The sequence below is a fragment of the Gigantopelta aegis genome, chromosome 10, assembly GCF_016097555.1.
Source record: "Gigantopelta aegis isolate Gae_Host chromosome 10, Gae_host_genome, whole genome shotgun sequence".
Taxonomy (NCBI): domain Eukaryota; kingdom Metazoa; phylum Mollusca; class Gastropoda; order Neomphalida; family Peltospiridae; genus Gigantopelta; species Gigantopelta aegis.
In genome coordinates, this window is record NC_054708.1 from 19,738,260 (window position 1) to 19,753,965 (window position 15,706).

The 15,706-nt window shown below is 35.6% G+C and overlaps 1 protein-coding gene across 2 annotated transcripts in view; it reads left to right on the top strand.

Annotated features, from left to right (window-relative positions):
- The window catches only part of LOC121382741 (discoidin domain-containing receptor 2-like), a 181,164-nt gene that overhangs the window by 106,335 nt on the left and 59,123 nt on the right, over positions 1-15,706 (top strand). For both annotated transcript variants that reach the window (XM_041512313.1, XM_041512314.1), the window contains exon 3: positions 11,774-11,915. In XM_041512313.1, the coding sequence (XP_041368247.1) occupies positions 11,774-11,915 (142 nt within the window). The remainder of the gene's footprint in view (positions 1-11,773; positions 11,916-15,706) is intronic.

Sequence of the window (15,706 nt, forward strand, 5' to 3'; positions counted from 1 at the left end):
GGGTTTACTCTGAGCAAGGTCTTTAGGAGATAAATGCTGCTTACACTTTAGATAATGCTAAGCCGCTGAGTTCTCAAAACTGCTGTATGTTGATGTTGGAAGTCTTGGAATTGATTTCTTGTCAGCAGTTTTAAGTGTGATTCACAGTGCAAACCTAGAGATGTGATCTGCTGAAATTTGACTTTGTTACTGGTGATCAGATTTAAAAAAAATAAAAAATCTTTATACAAAATCTGGCTAACTGTAATTGTCCTTACACGTATATGGCCAATTTTGATCCAAAGCAACCTGGTAGACTTCACTGAGAGTTTCATACTTTTTGAACATACTGTACTGTATAATTGTAGCATGGTTTTGAACTGAGTTCAAGATTTAAACTTGCATATTTCAGTATGTACCAACATGGGGAGTAACGGTCTTTTTATGGAAGAAGCACCTGGTAATGATTCATGAGAGGCAGTCATGACCTTGTAACATACTTTTGACTCTGCCTTGTGCAGAAATACAACTTTGAATATGATAGCTGTTTTGTCATTCAGATCAACTGTGTGCAAGATATTGGTTGAGATAGTGAAAACGGATGACCATCACACTGTATTATTGCTGTGCTCGGTACGGAATGTTTAGTTTATAGCTGTGTCTAACAGTCAGTGTTGCTATGGTTCATCAAAGTAGCAGTCCACTATGCTGTCTGGATTGCCGTCTTCTTATACTGTAGGAATCTGTTTGACATTTGTAGTCCTCTAACAGGTTGCCTTTATGTGTCCTGTCTGTTGTAGATAACATGTTGTTGATAAGAAAGTAGTCTTTAATTGTTGACCTCTTTGGTTGGAAACTGTGGCATACTTGTAAATTGGCAGTTTAGGCAGATTCATTATGACAAGCAATTTTTGTGTACAGTATAGCATTGATTATTTGATCATCTCTGGGCCGTATAGTCTATAGAAGACCTTTTGAAATGAACATTTGAAAAAGAATATGTTTCTTGCAGAAATAATTCTTTGGGTATAGGGGTTCACTTCCATGTCTTTTGTTACCACTGGGGATTCTGGCAAGTCAAATACATTTATACTAAATATTTTAATGGAATTGACATGTCTATTCATTGCTAATACTATGATCATGACAAATCTTGGGAAACTCGGAAATGTTCATCTCGAATTACTTGAATAGGTGGAGCCATTGTATGGAGCCCTACCTTTGTGAGTGAAGAGAAAGTGATGTTGCCGCCTATTGTCTTGCTGTGGCCATATTGTCTTGCTGTGGTATTGTCTGCTGCTCGCACCGGCTGGTATCAATGGACAATAAATCACGGGATGACACATGCAGAAAGGCAACCATGGCAAGATGGATGGCATTAGAATTCATCTGATCGGCTAGTCAGAGCAGATTCATTGAGAAGAGCTTTGTTAACTAGGGCATTCATCAGTAATACATAAAAAGTAAATTTTCATTATCTCTTTCAGTGGACTGACACTGAAATGTGTGCTGAATTGGTATCCCATGGATCTCATGCTGAGTTAATAATACATGGGAACACACGTGTATCTTAATGTAGGTTGCTGGGGCCTCTAAATCTAACGGTCATCTTGTTTGTCATTGACATGGCCCAGGAATCAAAATTGAAAAACCATGAATTTTGTGTTTCTTTTAAGTACTATAAATGTACTACTAATATTCTTAAGTGTTCACTTTTAAACTTTCAAACAGTTATCTTTTAAGTGTTTAAGTTTAAACTTTCATACAGTTATCTTATCAACTTGGGCTATGGTGTTGTTCCATCAAGTGCAGCTGTCCTAATGAAAATTATGAAGAAAAAAAATCTTCTCCATAAAGACATATGCAGTTTTTATTGCTTTCTCAAATGGGTGAGATGGATGTGGGTTTCTGGCAAATAATAATTTAAAAAATTTATGTTGATTGTGGCATCATGAAGTTTTTCAATTTTTGTAGCAAAAAACGTGCATATATTGTTTACACTTTGATATACAGTAAAACCGTCATAACCAGAGTCTTTGTAAACTTAAAATTTTCATGGCCCCTTTTCAAATATTGGTACAGCACATAACTTCTCTAAACCTGATACCCTTTAAAACTGGACATCTTACTTGGTCCCATGAGTTTAGACGGGTTTCACTGTATTTATGTTATAAAATAGAGCAGTTGTATCTAAGTAAAAAGTTAAAATTATTATAAATCATTTTAATAACAATAAAGTTTGTTTCAATTTTATTTATTTTTTTAGCCTTTTACTCTTTGAAGTTCTGTGTCAGCACAATAATAAAATAATTGACAACACCGGATATAGATGGAGCTAATTCAGTAAAACAACTTTACAACTTTAAATTCCATTATATGGTCATAGGCATCCACATAGTCTTTTTTTCTTTTTTTTTTTCTTTTTTTTAAAAAGGATATCCTTCTATTAATGTCCTCATCATGACTCTGCCCAACATGTTTTTAACACTCATAAATATTCAGCCTTTGTCTGGTGATTTAATGGGTGAACAGAGGTGTGTGAGTTGAAATATACTGCAGTTTTATAGATTTCCCCCGCAGAGCCTTTAAATTCTTTGATCTAAATATCATGGTTGAGGCCATTATTCTGTCATTGAGTCTGCCACTGTGTCTTTGTCAATGACAAGATAGTTATAACCCTGTGAACTCTTCAGTGAGCTAATAGTCATAAATGGTTGATAGACTCAATGGTTTATTGCACTAACAGCTGCTTTATGGCCCTACAAGTTGTGGAACAAATATTACCTGATGATTCCTACATTATACTGTTACTGATTCTCTTGCATGTCATTGAATATATTTTTCCTGTTTATTGCCCGGACATTAATTCATCCATACTGGAACCTCTGAGTTTTCTACGTTTCCATTGATTCTATTTTTCCATGACTGCTATTGTAAAAGTTGTATGTACTTCGTGGGATCTTGTCTAGGAATGTCCATATAGAAGACACTTGTTGCTCCCTAAGTCCCTGTGGTATGGCTATTTCTTGTTCTGGTATATCAACGGCTGTGGTATGTGCTATCTTGTCTGTGGTATGGCTATTTCTTGTTCTGGTATATCAACGGCTGTGGTATGTGCTATCTTGTCTGTGATATGGCTATTTCTTGTTCTGGTATATCAAAGGCTGTGGTATGTGCTATCTTGTCTGTGGTATGGCTATTTCTTGTTCTGGTATATCAAAGGCTGTGGTATGTGCTATCTTGTCTGTGGGATGGTACATATAAAACATTCCTTGCTACTAATAGAAAAATGTACTGGGTTTCCTCTCTAAGACAATATGTCAACATGACCAAATGTTTGACATTCAATAGCCGATGTTTAATAAATCAATTTGCTCTAGTGGTGTCATTAAACAAAACAAACTTTTAACTTTATCTGTGGTAAAGGGGTAGGATGTATCCCAGTGGTAAAGTGGGATAGGTCTGGGATCAATCCCAGTTGGTGTTTCCTTTGGGCTATTTCTCATTCCTGCCAGTGCTCACATATGGTACAACAAAGGTCCTGGTATGTACTATCCTGTCTGTAGGATGATGCATACTAATTGGAAAGAGTAGCACATTGCATGATGGCAGTGGGTTTTCTCTGTGTGGTCCTTAACCACATGTCCAATGCCATATAACCATAACTAAAATGTGTTCAGTATATCATTAAATAAACATATTCCTTTCTTCCTTCTTGTGGTAAGGCTGAGCCATATGGCCTTAAGGCTGGTAGGTAACTAGGTTCACGTCCCAGTTCTGGCTTCCAGCCAGAGTGACTTTTTTTTTAATGAGTTAGTGGTGAATTAGTGTTTGGCCACTGCACCAACTTCTTTCTCAGTAGCTAGTAGCAGCTATTAACCCACTGTCGTAGACAGACAACCCAGATACTAATAGTCAAACGACTTTGTGAAATATGTGATAGATTATAAATATTTGTGTCAAGACAGGTAATCCATTTAAATTGCTGATTTGCAATTTGTCATCATTTTAAAGCGGTCGCTTGATGCGCAGTAGGTCTAGGATCGATCCCCGTCAGTAGGCATTAGGCTATTTTTCGTTCCCACCAGTGCACCATGACTGGTATATCAAAGGCCATGGTATGTACTATCCTGTCTGTGGGATGGTGCATATAAAAGATCCCTTGCTACTAATAGAAAAATGCAACAGGTTTCCTCTCTAAGACTATTATGTCAAAATTACGAAATGGTTGACATCCAATAGCCAATGATTAATAAATCAATGTGCTCTAGTGGTGTCGTTAAACAAAACAAACTTTTTTAACTTTCATTACACATGCAGGTAGCTATGGATCTTGCAGAAATGAACATTTACACATAAAGAATCAGTTAAACACTTTATTTAAGACATTATTTAATAAGTTGGTAACAGTCTAATACAATATGACTTTACATGTTTTTTTTACTGAAGTATGTTTATACCAGGTCGGTTCTGATTTAATAAAATATAACACAAGTCTCTGTTTAAAACCACAAGGTAAAAGTCTCAACATTTTGTCAACTAAATGTTGACATTGTCAGGAGAACACTAAACATAAAAACAGGAGAGCAGCATTTAAAACCAGGGCCCAGATTTTCTAAGCTATCTTAGCTCTACGATATCATTAGTCTGTCATTGGCTATGGCATGTGTTGTTGTGACATCATAGCTTATAACAGTTTTACAATATCATAGCGCTATGATACCTTTACAAATGTGTAGCCAGGAGTAAAAACAGTCAGTCTAGAACTGATCCTAGTGGATGGACCCATTGGGCTATTTCTCATTCCAGCCAGTGCTCCACAGCTGATGTAACAAAATAATATTATATACAAATGTAATTAAAAGAAAGAAATGTTTTATTTAAGGACACACACTCGACACATTTTATTTACGGTTATATGGCGTCAAACATATGGTTATAGATCACACAGATAATGAGAGAGGAAACCTGCTGTCACCACTTCATGGGTTATAGATCACACAGATAATGAGAGAGGAAACCTGCTGTCACCACTTCATGGGTTATAGATCACACAGATAATGAGAGAGGAAACCTACTGTCACCACTTCGATCAGCAGCAAGGGATCTTTTATATGCACCATCCCACAGACAGGGTGGTACATACCACGGCCTTTGATATACCAGTCGTGGTGCACTGGCTGGAATGAGAAATAAAATGTAATTAACTCTTTAGACTAATGCTCCACCACTACACGGAGATATTTTAATTCAAAGTGATTGTGGAGCTCTGTTTGGTTATTCATTTTGTTTTTCAATGTGACGATTTCGAAGCTGATGGATGCTGTACAGCCCATGTTATTGTGTTTGTGAGATGTAACGCTGTCACATCCATCTCCGTTAGCAGGAGCTGTAAGCTGCATCTGGATTTCTTATCTACACATTATTTTCAATTAATTACATTTACTGCAGGATTTCACTACCTGTTTATTGATTTCCCGATTACTACAGTTCGGGAGATAATTGAATCTTTAAGCAGTAATATATATTGACTGCATGGGCTCAGACCCGAGCTTAAAAACTCCACATGTCTTACTATACCGATAGATAGAGTTTTGCATTTATCTTGTCTGCAGTGAAAAAAAAAGCTCATAGAAAGCAAGCTTCTTCAATTTCAGTTTATGTTCCTTCTCATTTCCAATTTAAGTTCAAGTATGTTATTCTGGACATGTCAGCTTTCTGGGCTATCTGTCCAGAAGAGGAATTAATGTTTAGTGGTTAGTGAGAGAAAAGTCACATAGCAGGGCTCAAACGTAACAGCAGAATTGACAGCAAGTGTTATTTATAGCTGCATTATGAATTACTTTAGATCAGAAACATTACCAATGGCAGTTTATTGCTAACAAAATATATATATTGCCATCGGTTGAAGGGATAACTTTTGTTTTTTAATTTTGTGTTTATTTGTTGCAAAGAGTGACAAGTTTAAAATTGCTTTTGGCAGGCTCAAAGTTGCCATAAGTGAGCATTTTACCTGTGGCAAAAATGTTTCAAAATTAGCATAGGCAACAAATCCTTAAGTTCTAGTCCTGGTGTGGTGGATTTAAACCTTCTCACTGAGCCGTTTATAGGGATATAAACCTTATTTGAGCTATTTGTCTGGGAAAGAAGTGAATGGTTAGTAAGAGAAAAGTCATGTGCTTGCCTTACATATATATATATATATATATATATATATATTGACTTTTGCTTTGACCTTGTACAGAAGTAATAAATTAAAGGTGTCAACAATTGCATTTACATCTACATGTATGCTAACATTTAACATTCAGCTTGCAGAAACGATTATGATTGGATGAAGGAAACCTTATTATAGACACTTGCATGTATCAACATGCATTAAAAGGTAATGGATATCACATCATTACTGATAATTTAATAACTCACACTTGAATGCTGCATAATACACAGTCCTTATCTGTACTGCCATCAGAAAACACAAAACAAAAATAATCTCATTTTTATTTAATGCATTTCATCCACTGGGAATTAACTAGGTCTATATCAGCAGTGTATTTGACATCTGTTATAATTTACTGTCACAAAATTCACTGTTGCCATAAAGCAGAATGTTGACAAGGAGAGACAACTCTGTCTGAAAACTAAATATCTTGGTGCTTTTCATCTCTTGCACTTTTTTTTCTTCTGTTAATGTGTGAAATAACGTTTTGTGGTCGATACTCCCTACAAATCTTTTTAACTAGAAAATCCTTTTGAAAATGAATGAAGAAGTTACCATGTGTGCAAGCACATATCACTTTAATCGGCAAAGTATATGCATCAGTGGCAGCCATCTATTGATTGGAGGAGCAGTGTCGGGACCCAGCCTGCCCAGAACATGACCAACACAACCTTTGTAACAAGTATTGATTGACAGCTTATTCCGATACGGTGCTGAGGCGACCGGAGTACAAAAACACATCTGAAGCTTTTCACGACGAGAATTGATTTTGTGATTGTCTTAGTTTTCTCGTATATCATCCAGGTGGAAAATCTACCAGCAGTGACTGGACGTTCCAGGCAATAACACTTGTAGTACACCAGCTGTATGCACAGTAATGCTATGGCAACAGCACTAATTTGCAAAGAAGGTGATGAAAAGATATGATGTATGACAGAGGTATCAATAAATCAATTAGAAATAAAATAAGATTAAGGTTGTAAGATTTGCATGTTCTATTCAGTTTTATAGTACTACTATAGTTTGATATTTACCTGAACATTCAATTAATATCAGGGTTGACCTTTTTAACATTTCACTTTGAAAAGTAATATGGATAATCTATAATCATGATATGTAGTCTGTGAAAATAAACAGTTAAAAAATGTCAGTTTGTAAACTTAAAATTATTCCTCATTTTGATTTAATAGATATTCTGTGTAAATTTCAGAAATAAAAATACTATGATATTGATTGAATTTTGTAAAATAAAGGGCAAATGTACCAATCTTTTCAATTGGTACCATGAATATTATAATTTTATAATTGAAAAGTTGGCAAAATCTCTTTCCGAGGAAAAGCAGTTACCCATATTCATGCCAGAATTAAGGTTCCATCATGTAGCTAACTTGAAGTCACAGTATTCAAACAGTTTGGAAATGTGTTTATAACCAAATAAGAGACCAATTCAGATCCACATATGGTTTGCTTAACTTTGTTTGGCATTTGATAGCCAATGTGTATTTTTGTGCTGGTGTGTCATAAAATATTCATTCATTCATTTTACTACATTCTAAAAGATACAAGACCAATTAAGTAATAATTAAACGTATACTTTATAAATAAAATGTGAATGTGTAAAAGAATCCACAAACTTCACCCTAAAAACACTTAGCCATATGACCGATTCCCTTTTATGGTTAATATTGTTGAGAGAAATGTCTCAAATTGATTTCAGTGTGAGTGTATTGCGACTGGACTGTGCTGTTCCTGTTGTATCATCAATAAGCCAATATTTACAGCTTGGTGTGCACCGGCCTGACAGACGGATGTCTGATTTATTGATAATAACTCGTGGATCTAACCATATTGATTGCAACAATACTGCCACACATTGCCAGACCCCATGTCACCATTTGGATTAAAGCTCGAGCATGGCGACAAATTCCTTTACAAAAGACAAAAGATTTATGAAAATTTAACAGATTCACGCAGAGCTGTATATTATTAGAACCTCGTGCCACCATTTGTATCAATACAAATACATGAACAGGATGAAAAAAAACACAAATCTGACATTGCCCTCTTGTTGAAAACAAATGAACCAGAATCTTGTTTTACAAAAGGAAGAGATCTATGGAAATTTAACGGGTTGACTCGAAGCTCTGATTTCGTAGATGTTTTCAAGAAACACAATGGACATTCAGATAGCAAAGTAGGTTTCTGCTAGAGTTAATTTTCTCAATGCTGTGCAAATCTTCCAGCTTGGGATTTCTTGTGGTGCAGATGACAAAGTTGCGTGCTCTGTGAGTGAAAGCAACATGAAGAATGCCTGGACAAAAAAATATGTTTAAATGTCAACAGTCTATAGGCCTGATAACCTTATTGCTTTGTAAAAAATATTTAGTAATACAGTTAAACCTGTGTTAAACCGATACCTAAACAAGGTCAGCAGATGGCCTCTAAGACAGTTGGTTTCTTAAAGGTTTTAATACATAAGTTGTAATATGTCTTCTAGGCCTTAATCAATGAAAAATACTTCACAGCAGTACATGCATGTCATGATTGTAAAAAATTAAATTATGACTAAAGAGTACAGATAATGTACCAAAAAAAACAAAAAATCCCACCTAAATTTTCTTTAAAGAGATTTGACCTGATATGTCTTCAGCTACTACATAATATAAATATAAACAGCAAAAAAATATGATTATATATGTAGTAGCTAGTGGGAATTTCCCTGTTAGCTCAGTTGGTAGAGCACTTTACTCTTGTACTGACAGTCTGTGGTTCGAATCCTCTCAGTGGAGGTTTATTTTTATCTGTTGCATAAAGTGGAACATCAGTAAAAGAAAAACTAAGAGAATTGAAAGAAACAGTAATGCTAGTAGGTATTTGAATCACGGTTCCAGTTTAAACCCATTGTCTCATTGGAGCATTGCAAGACCACGACACCAACTTCTCACTTATTAGTCACAAGCAACTAATCCCCATACTGGTCAACTAGACCAGATAGACAGCTGAGGTGCCAAAGACAGTGTGTTTTAACTTTAAGTGGATGTATAAGCACCAATATACCTCCCACAAAAACAAAAAAAACCCCAAATCAAACAACTAAAATGACTATGAAGTTAGTTTTGTATAACGACACTGGGACTAAAGCACATTCATTAGGAGCGGCCCTCGTAAGTTGGATAATATATATATATATATATACAGTTGAATCCCATTAGCTCGAACCCCATCAGTGCTTGAGAAAGTGATTGACCCATCGGGTAGTTTGACCCAACCATTCAGTCAACAACGTGAAAGTGTAACTCGGGACTTCGTTTTTGGTTCGAGCATTACGGTGTATTCGATCCTTCTGCATTCGATTCAATGAGATTCTACTGTATATATATATATTCAATTAATTAATTAATCATCGGCTATTGGATGTCAAACATTTGGAAATTTTAACTCGTGGTACTCATGCAGATCGAGGAAACCGTATACATGCTGAAAAGCCCAAACAAAATGTATGATACATGTAGCAGCAAGCAGTGTTAAGTTCTGTGTGTAAGTAAAGCACCTATCTATTATACGTGGCTTGTTTTGTAGTATTTCATGCTTAATAATATCTAAGAGTGGCTTTTGTCTGCTGATTTATGACTTTTTCACCCAATTTAACCTCGGCAGAGGTGTGTCCAGAATGGCGATTAACAAGAGATAATTTCAACAGGTATTGAAAGACGTGTAAACCCCAGCTTATGCTTAATGGCTCATGAAATAGCTGCTTTACCACGTTTGTAAAGCTCCCCATGTTGGGAAGTCATTATCATTTTCTGTACTGTGCAATGAGCACAGTCATATTGTGCAAGTTTCTTCTGAAACGCGATCTGGTCGTGGTGCCTGGCTGGGTTAACATGCTGTTTTTATCCAGCTCACAGCCAGGGTGGTTAGAGGCATTGTTCCCAGGGACAGATCCCACCCCCACCACCAGGACAATCATCTGTGAATGGAGAGACAATCGTGTGTGTTTGTGTTTCTATTTTTATAAAAAGACACTCCATATGTAGTACAATGTATCTTGCTGAATGATTATAACACAGTATTTTTTAGTACTGTTGTATTTTGTATACATTCACAGGTATGTAAGGCAGTGGGATTAACCTTAAAAAATATAGAAATTCGGACAAGGAATATAACATGATCATTTACATACTGACTCACCCCCCCCCCCCCCCCCAAAACCCCCAAAAATGAACAAAAAACAAAACAAGAAGAAAAAAAATGCCCTCCTGAGAATGAAGCTTTTTCCATTGAACTTCTTCAAGAAAAACGTGTGTAATCCCTCTGTGTGAAATGCTCCCTCTATGCCTTTTCATGCTCATCTCACATTAGTATGTATATTGTTTTTAGAGCAGGAGTGTATGCCTGGCAAATTTCATGACAGCATTATTTGATTGTGTGTGTGTGTGTGTGTGTGTGTTTGTGTGTGTGTGTGTGTGTGTGTGTGTGTGTGTGTGTGTGTGTGTGTGTTTGTTTGGTTTGCTTTGGTTTGCTTTGGTTTGGTTTAGTTGGTTGAACACAATTTCACATTTTAATAAAGTTTTCAACATTCAGAATGGTTCCTAACAACTGATATTTATCTTTTTATCTTGGGTAAATTCACCAAAAAAAACCCCACCCAACATCAACTAAAAACATGATTATGTTTTGCATGGTATATATGAGTTTGAATTTGCCAATAAAAGAATCATCTGATCATCATGATAAGAAGGGAAAGATCCAAATTAGTGTTTACTCGAGGCGTAATAGGGGTGTAGAATTGATCCCCTAGTATTATTTTACCATTCCAACCACAAATGCTATATCAAAAGTCATTATATGTTCTTCCCATTCTGTGAAAAAGAGCAAGTAAAAGACCTCTTGGTGCTAATTAGTGAGAATCACCTTTGGGAGCAGCAGTGGGTTTTCCTCTTACTCTAAAGACGAAATGTTACAAGTACTATAATGTAAAGGCACCTTATATAACGAGTTGCTGTTAAACAAATATTCCCCTCTTTTCCTCGGCCACAACAAAATATCATCTTCATGTATATAGTAATTATGACAAGCCTAATTCATATGATGGTTATTATGTTCTAATAAAAATAAACAAAATAGTGAAATTTATTGGGCTTTTAGTTCCTTGTGCAGCTGTTTCATTTTAGGGGAAAAGAAAGCCTTCATGGCCTTCATGTTCTTTAACATGTCAGAATTGTTTTCTTCTTCCTGTGTGTATAGTAAAGGAAGGAAGGCAACTCTATTAATGTGCCCATATCCAAATGGTTCAAGCACGTCCATCCCAGGTTTGAGCTCTGACTTTGCCAGTGGCCAATCTTGGGACGGGAGGGCATCTACCTAGTGTTATTTTGAAGCTAGGGGTAAAGTATATGTTCAGTTCTTGCCGTGTAAGTGTGGAGCTATCACTCTCACTCCCCATCACTCCCTTGAGACTAGGTTGAGGAGAGCCATGTTGAGTAGTAATTAATCACACTCCTCAGTTTTATTTCACCTCAAGGTCTGTATATTTAACAGTTTTTACTAATGAGGTTATTTGTGTTATTTCAGGATTCGAACAGAGCGTAAAGGTGGAGCCTGGTGTCCCAAACAAGCCATTCAGAAGGATGTGTTTGAATATCTTCAGATAGACCTCGACCAGCTCATGGTCATCACCATGGTGGAAACTCAGGGCAGATTCGGAAATGGAAAGGTATGTACACATACTACTTTACAATCAACCAGGTTTCACTTATTTCATTGATTAATTTATTTCATTAATTTCATTAATGGAACACATTCTACAAATCTGCTTGCACCTAGAAGAAATTTGAAAGAAAGTTTGGATGGAAGACACACCCCTCAATACCAAACTCTGGGGGCCTGGAATGGAAAGATATATACACGTACTACTTGGTAGTCAACCAGGTTTAATTAATATAATTCATTATATGTTAATGGAATGTATTCTTCAAATCTGCTTGCATCAAGAAAACATTTAACAGAATATTTGGATAGAAGACATCCCTTGACATGAAACTCAGGGGACATGGAATGGAAAGGTATATGCACATACTACAATGTACTTGGCAATCAACCAGGTTTTATTTATTTAAATTTATTAATATATTAAGGGAACACATTCTACAAATCTGCTTGCACCTAATAGAAATTCAACAGAAAGTTTGGATGATAAACACACCCCTCAAAACCAAACTATGGAGACCTGTCCACGAACTCCTAAAAATGGAAAAGGTTCTTCTCACATCCCGATTACTGATATGATGGTAGTAAAAAGATTGAATGCAGAAGACGAATTAATGTGTTATGGATGGATGGATGGATGGAAATCACAGAAATATCTTATAAAACAACATGCAATCAATTTGTTAATGATTAAAATAAAGAATTTTGTGAACAGGTCACGGTTAATGTGACACACAAGTGCTTGACCTGTAGATACATCTTCTTAATTAAGAAGTCCTGTTGGAAACTGCACAGAATGATTCCTAGACTGAACCGTTCTTTTGAAGTATGTTCATATTGACTTTCTACTTAAACCTCTAGTTGAGTGATTTGAGTGGTACTATACAGTGCAGTTGATTTGGGTTTATTTATGATAAGACACGTGACTGAAGAGGATTTTTTCAACTTCCATTAGTAAAAATTTCATTAAAAGAGTAGTTCTTTCACATTTAAAATTATTCCTATTTGGTGCCTACTAAAAAAGAAACAGAACATTTGCCCCAAAAACATTTATATGGTAGACTTTTATTTTTGAAAATACCAGGTGCATAAAAACTGGTACACCTCGAAATGTCAAAAAATAAAAAATCACAATCCTCAAAAAAAAGGAAAAAAGTTTGTTTTGTTTAACGACACCACTAGAGCACATTGATTTATGAATCAATGGCTACTGGATATCAATCATTTGGTAATTTTGACTCTTAGTTATCACAATCCTCAAAAATAACAGGAGTTTGATGAGTTTGATCTATCAAGGGGTGCTTATGCTCCTCAAAAATAATATCTGATATAAGGTACATTTTGATTGAGGGCATCAAGTACTTGAAATATTTCGAGCCAGATGCATCTATATATAAAAAATTTGACATTTTTCTTGACTTTGTTTTAAAGACAAAAAAAGGTTTTTCTTAAATTCTGCATGCTATTTTCACAGCACTGTTTTGTGGTGTTAGTTACATCTGTTCAGCAGTGCATGGTGGCTCTAGTTGCAACCTTCACAGATGCAACCACTATGATTTAATAGGTTGATTAGAAAAAACAACAGTATAATTTCGTCTGATGTTGAATTTGTGATAAACACTCCCATGTGCGGACAATTGTAAACACATTCTCTTGTGGAGGTTCTGCACACCCTTGAGACTGCAATAGAAAGAAAATGATGTAGACCACATGACACTCTTAACTCATTTATAATTTATTGTTATTTTCAAATACGCAATATGCAGAACATATGAGGTACGTGATCACTAATACACGTCATCAAAGTGAGCCTTTTATTTCATACTTTCATTAAGTCGGGCTGTTTTCTCTGAAAATATATTAAGTGAGATTTAGACTTTGTGAGGTGAGAAGGGTTGATTCCTTCAGTGCATGAGCCTGCTGTGCATCAAGGGAAGACCTGGTTGTAAATTAAACGCAAGTAAATATTAAAGAACTTTTGATGATACAGGGAACCCCATCTAAACGGGACATGGTATGAAGGAAAAAGTCTGGTTTTAAAGGGTATCTGATTCAAATAGAGAGGTTCTAATCTGTACTGATATTTAAAAAAGGACCTTGAAAACGTCTGGTTTTGAGGGAACTCTGACCGGAGGATCCAGTTAAGAGGGGTTTCACTGTACTGTGTACACTGGCATAGGAAGTGGGGGGTGGGGGTATGTGCCCCCCATTTTTTCAGATATTTTGCTTTATATTTGCTTTATAATAGTGTAAAAGTGTGTAAATATAAAAGTGTGCCCTTCCACTTTTTGGCACCTTCCTATGCCACTTAGAAAATGTAGCCTGTATGTTGGCAGTTTTTCATACTCTAGACTAAGGGACACAATCATTGTACATTTAGAAAAATTGGATTAAAACAGTGATGTTCATTAAGCATAACATCAAGAAATCATTTAGGGGAAAATGTTTTGTCAGTCTTCAACCAAGAACTTACAATTGATAATGTATGGTATTTTACAAATTCCAAATTTGTTTTGATAGCATTCATTGGAATATCTGATCAAAACTCATCATGAAAGTCCCTATTCTGAAATATATTTAAAAAAAATTGTAATTGCCATTAGAAATAGAAAAAACCCATCCATTCTCATGGCCCAATTTTTATAATGGATTATTTCTGTATCAGCACATTAGTGAAGTGAAAATAGATGTGAAAAACTATTTTCTTTTGTTCATTAAGAATGCAGATGCATATAACACTATTTGTTGATTTGTGGTTGATTTTTGGTAAACATTTTGTGTTTACTAACACTTTTTTGCAACAATAATGGGTACACATTACAGAGTGATACATTCATGTTTGTTTTACTTGGGGAACAAATTAAAGCATATGTGAGAGGTGGGTGGGAGTGCACATTATATATTTTATTTTTCTGTAAAACAGCAGTTGGATTTAGTGCATTGTTTGAATGGCTGCTGGGGTGAACAAACATCCAGGCACTGCCAAACTTCCAGCCATGTTACTTATACCACAGCCATTAAATGTGGCACTTTGTTGACTTTAATTTACATCATTGGCAAGTAAAAGTATACACAGCCTGTCTAAGGTGTGCATTGCTTTACAAATCCTCCTTATATTGGCAAAAAACAAAAACAACCATTACTGAGTATGTCATCCACAAAAGATTAGGGTTATGTCAAATGCTTATATTGTAGCCATTAAATGTGGCAATTTATTGTCTTTAATTTACATCACTGCCAAACAACAGTATACACAGCCTGTCTAAGGTGTGCATTGCTTTACAAATCCTCCTTATATTGGCAAAAAAACAAAAACAACCATTAGCTGAGTATGTCATCCACAAAAGATTAGGGTTATGTCAAATGCTTATATTGTAGCCATTAAATGTGGCAATTTATTGTCTTTAATTTATATCACTGCCAAACAACAGTACACACAGCCTGTCTAAGGTGTGCATTGCTTTACAAATCCTCCTTATATTGGCAAAAAAACAAAAACAACCATTAGCTGAGTATGTCATCCACAAAAGATTAGGGTTATGTCAAATGCTTATATTGTAGCCATTAAATGTGGCAATTTATTGTCTTTAATTTACATCACTGCCAAACAACAGTACACACAGCCTGTCTAAGGTGTGCATTGCTTTACAAATCCTCCTTATATTGGCAAAAAAACAAAAACAACCATTAGCTGAGTATGTCATCCACAAAAGATTAGGGTTATGTCAAATGCTTATATTGTAGCCATTAAATGTGGCAATTTATTGTCTTTAATTTATATCACTGCCAAACAACAGT